Source organism: Oryctolagus cuniculus, chromosome 5 (assembly GCF_964237555.1).
Source record: "Oryctolagus cuniculus chromosome 5, mOryCun1.1, whole genome shotgun sequence".
Taxonomy (NCBI): domain Eukaryota; kingdom Metazoa; phylum Chordata; class Mammalia; order Lagomorpha; family Leporidae; genus Oryctolagus; species Oryctolagus cuniculus.
The window spans coordinates 100,332,317-100,347,300 of NC_091436.1; the positions used below are offsets into that span (position 1 = coordinate 100,332,317).

At 34.4% G+C, this 14,984-nt stretch overlaps 1 protein-coding gene across 49 annotated transcripts in view; it reads right to left on the reverse strand.

The window, feature by feature from the left end:
* RIMS1 (regulating synaptic membrane exocytosis 1) overlaps positions 1-14,984 on the reverse strand; it is a 537,571-nt gene that overhangs the window by 116,970 nt on the left and 405,617 nt on the right. For 24 of the 49 annotated variants that reach the window (XM_051854586.2, XM_051854581.2, XM_051854580.2 and 21 more), the window contains one exon: positions 9,276-9,388. In XM_051854586.2, coding sequence (XP_051710546.2) covers positions 9,276-9,388 — 113 coding nt within the window. Of the gene's footprint in view, positions 1-2,442; positions 2,470-5,502; positions 5,533-9,275; positions 9,389-10,503; positions 10,687-14,984 lie in introns of those variants that run through there. The other 25 variants (XM_051854579.2, XM_051854576.2, XM_051854572.2 and 22 more) reach the window with 4 other exon arrangements.

Below are 14,984 nucleotides of genomic sequence, written 5' to 3' on the forward strand. Positions count from 1 at the left end.
CTTCCATATTATTGCAACATGGATGGTTACAGTGTTTCAAACAAGGCTTTCATGTTTACAAGAAGGGAAAACTACAATGACTCTGTCTTTTTCTCTATAATCTCATTTCCAGCATTTTTAAACTTTCAGTTGAACAAAACTATATGTGTTAAGAGGGAAAAAAAGTACATGTCTTAAATTACTCTTTTTCATTTTTTGATTAAAAATATTCTATTCCTTTAAAATTGACAATTATTTTGGAGTGATAAAAGTTTGGTAATCAACTCTGATATATTATCCCAACCTCAATTGTATCTCTCTCTCTTTCTCTCTCTCTCTTTCTCACACACATACACACACCACAAACATATTAAATGTTTAAAATATTTTGGCTGTATACAATGCCCAAGTTCTGGGTCAGTTTCTTGGAATAAAATGTGTTTTAACTTGTAAGTGTATAACATATGTTTTAAGCTGTTTCCCTTATGCCCTTAGGTAATTCTCTGGGATATTAAAAATTATGCAGTAGCAATGCAAACAATAACAGATAACATCTATGCACATGAGAAACACAAAACACAAGTAAATACCACATGTTAAATGAAAATACCACATCATCTTTAGGCATTGTTAAAGAAAACAACCTAAATCTGGTATAGATAACCGAAATGGAACATGGGGTATAGGAGAAAGAGACAGATTTCAAATTGTGTGCATACACAACTTTACTGAAATCTCACTGCAGCCAAAACCACAAGCCCGTTTTTGGTTATAGCATGCTTATTTCCACTGAACTACCCAAAATAAAGTCGAAGATTCCCAGCCCCATTACTTCTGATTGTGAGGACAGCAAAGCCCAAGGATAACTGAAAATGCTGGGCATTGAGAGGTAAGAAAGTTAGACTCTTGATGAAGGAATGCATCATTGGCCTTGCCCTTCGGCATTGCGCAGGGTTAAGTCACTTCTTTAAAGCATATATAGGCTTTGAGAGGGAGCACTGTCTTCTTTAAAAGGCACCTTGAAGACAACCTGATAGAGGGAAGTCGATGAAATGAAGGCTTCTTTAGGGGATAACAGAACCAATCACCAAGGGCTTCATGCTGTTTATCTCAACTGATCTCTAATTTTCTGTCTGTCTGTAGTCATCATTGCGGTAACATTAATAGCAACAGAATCTATCTTAAAAGGCTTCCTGTGCCGTACCTTTACTAAATTCAGCTTTCATTTTTGACAGTCTCTTTAATTGGGGGACATATATATCTTGAGAAAAAATGCCATCAAAGAACCTGTCCATGGCTAGACATCTGCCTTCTATGTTCATCTGCACTTACACCACCAACCTCAGAATGAACGGCACAATGATCTGCTCCCTCAGCTGGGGGTATATCTTGCAAGTTGAGGAGACTTGGTTGGTACAGTAAGTACTTGAAATATTTAAAGCCTATGATGCTATTAAAAATAAGCACATTTGAATCATAAAAATGGAAAAATAGTATCAAAATCATAACTTCTGGATTGTTCTATTTGGGCTGCTTTACTCTCTTAGATCCACAAAGTTTAAAGAGAAGACCAGAAAGACAACTACATGGGGAATGGCCCAATTAGATAATTTCATTTTTAATAATTAAAATAATCATTCAGAAAAATTAATGCTCCAGAAGATTAAGAAACTTGCACCCTCAAAGTCCTAACATACAGTAACAGAAATGTGTATGCTGGACTCATATGCCATCATTTATACTAAATAACAATAAAATGTAAATTAAGTTGAACCTCTTTGCTACTTAATGACAGTTAAAATCGTTGATTCAGAAAAATACACAATTTAGTTTACTTATTTTGGCACCACGCAAGTATATAATTTGTTGCTATAATGTATTTCACAACCAAAGTACACTATCAAAATAGTTCAAATATCATCTGTACAATAACTTGTGCAACAAATTACTAAAATAATGATTTTACTTTTTAATATAAATTACACAATTGCGAGTAATGCTCATAGTTTCATAAAAATGTATTTTCTGTAATTTAACATTCAAACTTTTACTGCCAACATTTAAAGAAGGAAAAAAACAAGTAATTTCCGTATTTATGATAGCAACTTATTACTTAAAATTCTGTTGAATACAGATAATCTTCAAATAGCCCCTATAATCTGGTTGCAGTAATTATAATATATTAGTGAAACAGGAAACCACAAGGCAATAAAAAGCTATTTAACCTTTACTCCTGTTCAAATAACTTACTTATTGGACTTTTAGTTATCTTTCATTCTCAATGTGTATAAATGATACATTTTAATGACAAAGGGAATTCATACTCAAAGAAATGACAGTATGTCGTATTGTAATTTATGATTCAAAATTGCTTCCAAAAGCCAAAAAGTTAATGTACTTAAGAAACACTATCTAAAGGCATATAAATTAGAAATGTATTATGACAATAACATTTTTTCTCACCTTGAAGTCATTTAATTTCTGGTTCAGTTTTGATCTTCTTAAACCATTATTTCGATGCCCCCAAACTACATTCATGGGCTCTTTAAAACTGTCCAAGAAATGTAGCAGAGAGGGAAAAATTGGCTTACTTTTAGAATGAATAATTTAAAATAGGCCTATAAAGCAGTTTGAGAAGCCTAAAATGATATGGTCTCTCAGCTTTCAACATAAGAGGGAATTAAAAGGTAAATTAAGTAGCACAAACACTTATAGCTTCTTGGTTAACTATTTAAGCACAAAGATACGTTATGATATCTTTGTTCAAATACACTGGCTTCCTTTCTCAAGTTGTATGATAATATAGCAAGCACATCAGGTATAGAAGATTTAACTGAGTGGTGAAAAACTGCATCATCAAGGGGAGGTAGGATAACTAAGAAGGCTTCCCCAAGATTCTGACATTGACTGGTGGACATTACAGCAAAGTAGTGCACGGGACAGAATGGGGGCTATGCAACCAGCTCTGGTTCTGCATCATGGGAGCTTTGTTACCTTAGGCAGTCCAGTAATTTCCTTTGATTGTTTCTATAAAACAAGGATAATACAACCCTCCATGACTGTGTGCATACTATAATCATGTGGCATGCATGCAGAGTAGGCACTCAGTAAATGCTGTGTGAATGCTGAAGTGCCTGTGGAGCTAAGTGGTTAAGGACAAGGGCTCTGGAGGGAGGCTTGTGTCTCTCTGTCTAGTTCTGTATTCTACTATTTACCAAATGAATGACTGGTAAGGAGTCAAGTGTTCTATCTTTCTAAATTCTAGCTTTTTTGTTGGAAGTGAGGGCATTAAGTCTCTGGATCTAGTGAAGTTGAGATTATATATATATATATATACACATATATATGTATATGTCATGTCATTGACACATAAGTAGTAACTGTTCAATAAATTCATCTGCCATTAATAATGCTAGTAGTGCTTTATATTTCTGTAATGTACCTTCTGTACCTTAGAAACATATTTAGAGTTCATCAAAAACAAACTTTAATGAGCCTTGTAGCCTGTCTAGTCAGCCAGGATGGTGTATTCCACTCCTCAATTACCCAGGGAATGGTCACTCAGGAAAATCTGAATTCTCCAACATGAGAGATCCCAGACATGTGGAACTTTAGCTCACAGCAGAATTTCTGGGTTGTGAAATCTTTTCATTCTTTTGGAATGTGTGAGCCTGAAATCTGACTTTAAACAAATTAATTTGACTCTGTTTTTGCTGGCTTTAAGAGCCCCTTTGGTGGCTGAAGCTACCTTAAGTGCCAGAGGAAGGCTACAGCATCTTCTGCAGCTCTCTGGCTTGCTGGATGCACCTGGGCAGGAGTTTCTCAGGTTGCTTCCTGTTATGGAGTCTACTCAGTGAGACATTTTTATGTTGTCTCAAGGAAGACATTCCAGGGTGAGGACACTTCTCAGCCAGGATCCACTGGTCTTATAAAAATGTAACAACTTGGTGTGCTCTGTTGGGTCATGAGTGTATATTCCTCATGCAGACTTTGGGTTATGGTACTCTGGGATTCTTTTGTTTTTGTTTTAGCTTTGATGATCTAATTACAGCTTTTGGCTAATAATATATGTGGAAGAGCTCTAATATTTAAATTAGATACATGCATTAGGATATGGTCCATTTCCAACATAGAATTCCAATGTTTTTCACTCTAAAAAGTATCTTGCCAACCCAACTAAGTTCTTCTGTCTCAAAGTAGAAATTAATTGACAATTTTTTTGGTACTGAAACGAAAGTTGTATTCTGATATCTAAATTAAAAATGTAGGATGTCCACAAATGTATGTAAAGTATAGGAATCAAAACATCTAGATCTCATTGAATAATATTTTATTAGTATCAATTTTTGACTCAATTGTCAGATATCATGCCACAGTGGTATGCTCTGTGCTAAAATATAAACATATTTTTGTAAATTCAGACTAAAATATTTAATTAAATATTCCCCATTTTCTCTTCAATTCTGAGATGGATAACTTACTCAAATATACTGGACATTAGGATAATATATTTGGGTTTTGTGTATTAAAATAGATACAGCAACATGTAACAGAAGGAGTTCAACATTAAGAGGGCTAGGTTTGTAGTCTACTACTGATCAGCCCTGTGAACAGGAATGGCTCTCAGTGTCACTCAACTTTAGATTCCTCATTCATAAAACAGGGATGATGCTGTTTTCAGGTCTAACTTTGAGGGTTACTACTAGCAACAAATGAACTCAATCACTGGCAATAAATGAACTCAATCATTAATACATTTTCAAATATGGAGTAAATGTAGTTTTATCAAACCATACAGCATAATAAAATGTTAAGTATTAGTAATACCATTATTATATTATAGTGAAAACTCATGTTCAAATCTTTATCATTATCAAGGCTCCACTCACACTAAATAGGAAACAGCAGGTGTGAAGTGAGGCCTGCTACCTGCTTGAAGCTTAAGTGCAAACACTGAAAGTAAAACGTAATAAGAAGACAGTAAACAGGAATTCAGTCATTTGCCAATAGAGTAATCTGAATGGTTTTTCTTCCCTATTTCTCTCAGGAAAACAGTACTGATGAGGCTTATACAATGCTGAGGCCTAAGGGAGTCACGGCCCTTTCCTAGATGCACGACAGCAGTGGAAATTTGGACACTCACTGAAGTGATTCCTATCTGGAAAGTAAAATCCAGGGATTTTCTGTTTCTTTACACCAGGTATTACCCTGAATAGAGGTAAGAATTAAATCTTCTGGCTATGTGAGCAGGAAAAAATAAATTATTATTTTCCAAAGAGAATTGTTTTCTAGCTGTCAGTGGGTACAAATAATTTGAGGCAAAATTATTCTTAATTTTTTAATGTTTCTTTCTCTTTAATGTGAGTTGCACTTAATATGAAAGTACTGAAATAAAAGGCCCTACAAAAGTATTTTAGGGAAATAACTACCTGTTAAATAATTTCACTCATCAGTTCAATAAACCCAATTACATAATTCATTATGCTATAAAAGTAGCAATATTAAAGTTACATTAATATTTACCTTTTGTGGAAGAGTTATATTTGTCTTGTTCTTCAATGAATTAAATGCACATAATGATGGAAACAAAAGAAAGAAATCAGCAAATTTGTAGTTAGACACAGAAATGTAAATTAACACAATGGTATGAATAATAAAAATGCATAACATATAACGTGACATGATAAACTGCAATGACAAACCATGAGGAAGTCTCAAATATGGTACTAAAATTAATCAAAGAAAGAATGAATACAAGCAATTTAAAGATTTTAACTTAAATCCATCTTGATTTTTATTGTAAATGTATTTAAAACTTTCTTAGTATTAACAAAAATCTTATTGTTTCAAAATGATATTAAATCAGGTGATTTGAAATGCATGATAAATGAAAAAATAGAATTATATGTTTTACTAAGTAGTTAGCATTTTATGTAAACTGCAGAAAGCATTTTGTAACATTTTACATATGGGAAAAATGTATTCTAATTTAAATAATCCTTTTGTCCCTCTCTAATTATATGGAAATGCCCCAAAGTAAAATTACTTGCTTTTTGGAGATTTTCTTAGACATTTATATCTACTTCCTTGTGGTTGTATTACTTACTGAGAAATAACATGGCCTTTCCAGATATTCTTGAAAGGGAATATCATTAGCGTTTGAGGTAGCAGAAATAATAAGGGAACATATAAAACATAACTGGCATGTCCTAAGTGTTGGCTTAAAACACTTAGTTTAAAATACTTCTTAAAATGACTTTGGGTTGAACATACACACAAAAATCACTTGGTTGGTTTCAGAAAATCATACATTTCTATACATGATTTTAGGCTGCCTTTATTCTGACCCTGTACAAGGACTACATTGAAATAAAATGTCGAAATATAAACAGAGAAATCTCGTGGAAATCACTGTTCTCAATCATCACATACCCAAATGATAAAGTTATCTTATCAATAATTGAATCACAAAATCTGTACTGCAATCACATCTTTGTTTCTCCTCAAAGTCTACTTTACCGTAATTATAATCAGACCCTACGTACCAATCAGGCTAGAATTCTCAGTTAAAAAAAAAATAAATAAAACCACTTTACCTTTTCAAAAATTAAGTAAACATACCTTTTCAAATGGCATGTTAACTTTTAAAATAAGCCACATTTCTTTTATACAATAAATACAGTATTAACTGTGATTTTCAAAACAAAACCATTCACCCAGTCAAATCGTTCTTGTATCCATACCAAAAGCCATAATGTAAGTAAATGCACCCAGAAATTATACAAACAGAATGACTGTATAAGTGCATTAAGAAGTTGCAACCACTTGAAATATTTGTTCTTACCAATCAGCTGTTTATCTCTTCAACTAGTTTCTTTAAAAAAACAAAACTATCTCTTTTCTTAAAAGTAAAAAAAAAGACTACAAGAAAGTCAAATTCAGAGAATGCTTTAACAAATCCAAATAAACTCTAATTTATAGAAGACAGAATAAAGTTTAACAAACAATGCCAAAAGAAAAAAAGTATTCCATAGACTTAAGAACAACAGTGAAGTCAATCCTAAAAATAATGTGCTAAATTCTATCTAGTTCATGAAAAAAAAAAATCAGAAACTGCTTTCAAAAAGTATGTTAGTACATACATAACTGTCCTGTGAAATTTTTATTTTTAAAATGATCTTTAATAAGGTGATGGTATATAGTATCATTATTTACCAAAAAGTCCCAAAGCACATATTAACATCATAAAATACAGCAGACCTATTTTGCTGATAGAAGAACAAGTATAGTACACAATTATTGTCACTTTTTAAAAAGCTGCATTTATATGTCTCTTAAGATCATATTTCAAGAACCTCAAAGTATTAACTAATGTATTTGTGATATTTAGTATCAAAATAAGTTCATCAGTATTATTCTCAGTCATTTCTTCTTCCCACCTGAATTCAAACCTTAAAAATTGATGCTTTCTGTGAAAGACAACTGTGAATATGAATATCATAAACAATGACATTGATATAACAATACAACATGAGCTTTGAAAAATCAAAATCCAACATACAACTCAACTGATTCTGGAAAAACAATTCTTAATTCTACAGAAATAATATAACTATAATCTCACCATGTGAGAATTAAATACAGTACCCCCACTATATGCAGAATCCCTAGAGTGTTTTATTTGCAACTAGAGGAAATGCAAAGAATTTTAGGAGCACATGACTTTTTGAATATCAATCTTTAGCAAAATATGCAACCGTGTTTGTTGCTAAACACCAAAATTTGTAGTCTTTCAGTTGTGCAACAGGAGTTTATGAACGGATAATTTAAATAAACACCAAGTTTTATTTTTAAAAAGTAAATTTTAAAACAATTCATCTGACTTACTGCTAACTAGAATTTCAATAACAAATAATCTTCTCAAAATGTTCCCCCAAAAGAGAAAAGAATGCTTGTTAAAACATGAGAAATGATAATTCCAACAAATTAACAGCTATTTTAGAAAAGAAAGATTTTCATAAGGCATCATATTTTTCTGATTAACTAAATGGAAGTCCTTATAACAATCCTGAAAATTAAAGCACGACATATCAACAGGATGTATGACTGAAACAAATCTAGAGTTCTTTGCACCAATATTACTCTTTTAATCAGTTGACACCTCTTAGTTTCTCCACTAGTTTTTCTATAATCAAATACTCTGCATGGCAAAACTATGCTATCAGTCTTTGATACAAGGCACACATCTTAGATTGTAACATTCCTGTGACACATTCAGTAACACACTTCAATTCAGTGAGAAAACATTTACCCAGAACTCTCAATATAGAATGAAATGCAAGTTTTACATCAGCAACGATCGACACTGTTGGAAAAAATATTCAAAATGTTAACTCTTCAGTTATTTGATAGAGATGAAGATTTTTTGATATATCTTTTAAGCAGAAGTCCAGTGCATTTATACTACAATTTCTTCAAATTAGAAATTATTTCATAAATCAACAAATCCCTGATAAGAAATACATGGTAATAAATACTGATAACCAATCAATTCACCTCCTGAGAAAAGGGACAGCACCATAGGTCACATAAAGAATACTGATATTTTTAAGCCGATATTTAACTCATCCTTGTTAGTTTAGAAAATTTAGTTTCTATTATCAGATAGCTTTTCATGTCTCTCATTCTCATTCTCTCTCTTTCTCTCGCGCTCATCCTCTTCTCTCCTTTTCAAAGCACAATGTAAATATGGTTAAAATAATATAATCTTTAAGCAAACTGAACTTTGAAAAAGACGCTAAAATATGTGCCTCATTTCATTTCTTTATAATTTTTTACTATCATTAAACTTCTGCAAAAAATACAGACCATTGCTAACCAAGTTAAAATAAGACACTAATAAAGAATTCAATATTGTCAAGTGTTTCATTTTGTTTTAAAAGTTTTAAAAATCTGATAAAAATAAGTCTTCTTATAACACATAAAAATATCAACATTATACTGTGTTCTTTAAAAATGTATTTCTTTGTAAAAAATGTGTTTCTAGGTCTTCATCCATTCTGTTAAATAACCATCCAAAATTCATTCATTCACTCACTCAGCAAAAACTGAATGTATGCTCTGAACTACTAATAACTAGGTACTGGGGATAAAATTCTAAAAAAAAAAAAAAATTAAATTCTTAGGATCCAATAAATCACTTATCATCAAAATACTACTCATTTAATAAAAGACATAAAAGAAAGACATTCTAAACAACCAAGATTTTTGGATAATGATCTCTCTTGATCGGATACCTTGTTCTATACTGCTGCTTCGCACTGGCACTTGCGGGAGCTGTCTTCCCCTGCGGTTACTGAAAGACACGTCTGCCGGGGGAGACTGGGTTGGACTTCCTTGTCGGTGCATTCTGCGGGTTAAAAAGCAAAAAGGCGGATGGAACGATGAGACTCCAATATGGCTTGACAGAAGTGTTTTATTTCTTCCTCTTACTACTAAACCATAAAACCCTCTAATAAGGTCTTTGGGAGCAAAAAATTTTAAATGTTCTAAATTTTAAAAAATTATTGAAACTTTTTTAAAACTGAGATTTTGCAAAAGAATATTATACAAAGGAACTAGAGAGGTAAGGCAATGTCTGCCACACACAGTTGTGCATAATGAATTCCCAAACTGAACTGCATCCTACTCACTCCCTTTCATTAATTTTTTTAGGAAGCTGTGCTTTCTAGGCAAGTTATTCCTTTTTCACTGTGGTTGAACCAAATGTATCTAATGACAGCTCTGGATCTTAATAATACGGATCAACCAGTTCAGAAAGGCTGTTGCCAAAATTGCTACTATTAAATCAATATATATGTTCCAGTATTATTTACAACTAGGAAGAATAATTCTAGCTGCAGACTTTTATAAATTACCACTCACTTGTACTTTATTTTTAAATAGGAAAAACTTTGAGCTACATTTAAAATAACCTTGGACAGATGCTATAAAATACACTGATGCAAGGATAGAAAGTACAAATTAACATCTGATACACATGCAGATATATTACTGCTACCCAGGCTTAAGCTGATTGCTATCTTCTGGCCTTCGAGTAGCTTTTTCTAATACAGAAATTTAATACATTCTAAGATTTTACTAACCTCATATAAAATGATTTTTTTAAAAAAATTCCTCATACGCTTTTTAAAGTAAATACATATTGAATTCCAGATAATTTATTATAGAAATTTAACATCATTTAAAAATTATATATGAGTATGCCACAAACAGATGAAAGGACAGAACACAGCCAAATTTCATCTCCAATGATAGCTTATTGGCAAGAGCTGTAGAAAACCACCAGCACAGTAAAGGTATATGCAAGTGAAAGAGAAATGTAGGAGAGGCTTAAGTGCCACAAAGAAAGAATTAAAAAAGTATGGTGTCATAATGAGTGGAAGCTTCGAGTGCTCAGGAATGTACAACACCACACCGACACCCGGCAGGACACGAATGCTGAGCTGGACACTGAGTAGCGACCTTGTCAGGAGCGGTGAAGGCGGCGCCGACCCTCCGGGGGCAAGGTGGTGCATAGAACACAGTGTTCTGACACTAGAGTGCTCGCTCGACCTGGAGCGAGCAGGGTGCTTTCCCCTAATGCCTGGTTGATCAGCTGTTCTTGGGGCTGCGTGTCCCCTTCTAGAAAGACAGGGTGGGAGAACCCTAAAACATTAGGGCCAAAAAAGATCTTCAGTCAGCAGGTTTACATGCATTTTGATACCAACACATTTGTCCAAGGAAAAAACCTGTTTACTCTTACAAGAAACCCCACCACACAAATACTTAAATGGAATTCAAATACAACTGACAAGTTGCTATTGCCAATGTGACTCACCATGCTTTATTTTTTAAGGGCTAGTGTAGTTTACACCAATGTAATAAACCTCTTATTGTGTTCCACAAGCTCTAAAAATACAGCCTCTTGTTTTTCCTGAGCTCTTGCTCCAGGGTGTAGAACCGAGAACAAGGGTGCAATAAAGATATGGTGGCTGACTGAATGTGTAAAATCAGATTGATGAATGCAGGGATATTCCAAGGACCTGCCTTCAAGAAGAAACGATGCACTGTAGCACTCTGTGCAGGTTTTTATAATGCTCACAATTTTACTCTGCAGTAAACAAGTCTATGCCAAATAGATGGAAAAGCAGAAGGACTTTCAACGTTAATCGAAGCAGACAAAAAAATTAAAGTAATACAGTAAGATGGAGAATGCAATAATTATACAAGTGATTACTTCCAAATGAATTATACAGATACATAAAACCTGTCTACTTAGATATAAAAATTCTGAAAGCTGTTTGTCACCATATTGACAGTTATATTAATATGCTGTTCAAAATTACATGAAGCCTATTTATGAATTAAGGATTAAGAATTTAAAACATCTTCACGTGCATACTTCTTTAAAACAGATACATGCTTTTGCCATCATTTCTGTATATGTTTTAAATAAAATATGTATGATTAAAATATCCAGTATGTATTTGTTTGACAGAGGAATGAAATAACACTTCACCCTTTTCAGAGCATTGTGGTATAATTCACATATCAAGTAAATTAAAAATGTGTGAGAATAAGGAACATATCTTCATCCCTATAGGTATATCAACGAACACTTCGTTCAACATGCATGAGCTGACAATATTTCTTTTAACTGAAACTATTTTCACAGTCTTGATAATTCTAGTACAGGGCAGCTCCTCCATTTGAGAGTCATAAAATGGAAAAATGTTAGGTTGTAGAGAACAAGAAGGTACAGCAAAGGTCTTTAATAAATGTGTATTTTGTCTTCTTGAGCTATGGATTAATGCTTTATCAGACCCTAATTCAGACCCTGAAACCTGACTTGTTATTTCAGTTTCCAAATTAAAATAAAAAGGAACTGACACTATTCTATATATTAAAATGGTTCATTCTAAATTGACTTTTTGTATTAACTCAATTGGATAGAATTACTGTGTATGAAAAAGGTAATATGATCAAGTCCTCTCCAATGACAAAAAAGGATTTTTTCTTTAGTCTTTAAGAACATTAACATTAGAATAAACTTACTGGAGATATATGTTCTAAATGTGGATCAAAAATTGAATCATACAGTTTTCACCCTAGAAACTGAGTAATTTCATGGATATTGCAATTTCAATCTTGCTTCACTCCTTAATGCAATTCATAAGCACTAAAAGAACTTGAATGTTCCTTGAAATATTAACAATTTACGTAGATTTCATGTGGCAAAAACTAAATGGCAAGAGTATAAAAAGCGATTTAATGAGCAAATAAATGGCTTCCTACGTGAATATTACATAGCTCAAGAAATGCGACTTAGCTGTCCACGCTCTGCACTATAAGGGGGTTGGCAGAGGCTGTACGATTTGAGGTTCACCTTTTAGCAGAAGATCTGCTTTACTTTTGACATGAACTGAAAGTCCCTCAATCATGAAACAGTTTCTGGTACCAGCAGATCTGTAGCAAGCACGAGGACACACACAGAAAGAGAAAACCACGTTTCCTGAGGAAGAGAAAGGAACTGACAGCAAGGCTACATTACAGGAGGGAGTCCTGGGCAGAGGAAAAATGCTAGCTTGAGGAGAGAAGATCAAGCTTTTGCAGAGGAGAGATAATAGAGCCAAGCACAGCTCATTTTAGGCAAAAGGAAAGGATAATTAAATTCAGAAGTACAGGAGCATAAAGCTGAGAGAATCCAGGCTGTTGAGCCTTGATCTATTTAGTGAAATGCGATGTGCTAAGAATGTAAGGAGAATGAAAGAAAATAAGAACAATACTAGAGCACGGAAGTGGGTGTGAATGATAAATAAGGAAAATAATTGTTAAAACACTATTCTTTACTGACTATCAATACAGAGCCACCATCTATCTATACACACCAGGCAAGGAATGAATGTGTGAATACGTGCATACATGTATGTATGTATGTATGTATGTTTGAGGGTGTTTCAAAAAGTGTAGAAAATGAAATAAAAAGATAAGTTCATTCTGACAGAGTGAAATTTGAAATCCTTGCATATAAGGGAGTCTTCAAAGAGTTCATGGGAAATGTATACTATGAAAAAACCACATCAGTATAAAAATTTCTCTGCACCAAAATAAAAATACATCTTTTAATTCCATTTTCTATGAACTTGTTGAAATATGTATGTGTATACACGTGTGTACATTTTTATATTCTCACACCTTCCAAAAGAGTAGTATTACCATTTTCCAGAGAGAAAAACTGAGGGACTTGGAACAAGACAAGAGCTCAAACGCAGTAGAGGCCAGATCTACACAGTTCTGTGAAGCTTCAACATTTGCTCTGTTTTTAGCCCAGTGAGACAGGATTCCTTTGTGTATCATGAGATGAAAAGTGGTATTTTCCCATCTCTGGATGTATCATTAACCTCAATTTAGAAAACATATGTCCAGAATCAATTTGTTGGCAGTACTTGATGGAATTTTGTTCTGACGGGGTCAGCATTGTGGCTCAGCAGGCTAAAGCACTGTCTGCAACACCAGCATCCCATATGGGTGCAGGTTAGAGTCTGGGGTGCCTCACTTTTGGTACGGAAGTATCCCTGCTAATGCACATTGGAAAGCAGAGGAAGTTGACCCAAGGTTTTGGGCCCCTGCATTCATGTGGAAGATCCAGATGGAGTTCCAGTCTCCTAGTTTGGGCCTGGCCCCGCCCCAGCCATTACATTCATTTGGGGAGTGAACCAGAGGATGGAAGATGCCTCTCCTTTGTCTTTCCCTCTGTAATTCTGCCTTTAATATAATTAAAATAAAAACAGAAATGTTCTGAAAGTTTGTAGGATCAAACATATGGGAAATTGCACATAATTAATACTGTATGCTTGTGCATCTTGATTTTTAAAACAAAAAGGTGGCTTCTGGAGCAAAATTCCAATCCAAATTTAAGCATTTCCCACTCTAGTTCACCATCTTCAAATGTATCAAATATTTGCCACTGAGTTCAATCTCTACTTGCTGTCTTCACTTAAGACTAGTGCTTCACTTTTTTTTTTTCTTGAGACTTATTTATTTATTTGAAAGTCAGAGAAAGGGAGAGACAGAGAGAGATACACAGATCTTCCATCCACTAGTTCACTCCCCAAATGGCTGCAATGGCCAGTGTTGGTCCAGGTCAAAGCCAGGATCCAGGAGTTTCATCCAGGTCTGCCACGTGGGCAGCAAAGCCCCAAGCACCTTGGTTGTCCTCCACTTCCTTTACCGGGCCAGCAACAGGGAGCTGGATTGGAAGTTAAGCAGCTGGGACTTGAACCGGTGCCTATAAGAAACGCTATATGACAGCAGCCCTACCTACTATACCACAATGCCAGTTACTCACTTGGTCTTAAGTAAAACATATTTCTCATCAAAACCTTAACTCTTTAGTCACATACTGCTTCTCCTGAAGCCCCAAAATATAGTTCTGGGATATCTTAAATGACTTCCTGAAGGATGGATCTACATGTGGTATTTAAGGGAAGGCTTTCAAAATGGTTTCTCCTGTGACACCCCTGACGGGCCTGCACAGGATCTTTCCAACAGCAACACCACAATGTAAATCACATGTTTAGACAACTCTAAATAGCAGCCCAAACAAAGCACTTCCCGGGATGCCACTGTAGTGTAGCCAGTTAAACCAATGCATGTGGCAACAGCGTTCCATGTGAGCGCTGGTTCCAGTGCCAGTTATTCCATTTCCAATCCAGCTCCTTGCTAATGCGCCTGGGAAAGCAGTGGAAGATGGCCCACGTGTCTGGGTTCCTTACAACAAGCTCCTGGCTCCTTGCTTTGGCCGGGCCCAGCGTTGGCCAATCCAGCAATCTGGGGAGTGAATCAGTGGATAGAAGATCTCTCTCCATCTCTCCCTCTAACTCTGAAATTCAAATAAATAAATAAAGCTTGAAGAAGAAAAAATATTCAAGAGAATTGATACAAAAACAAACAAAAAGCACTTC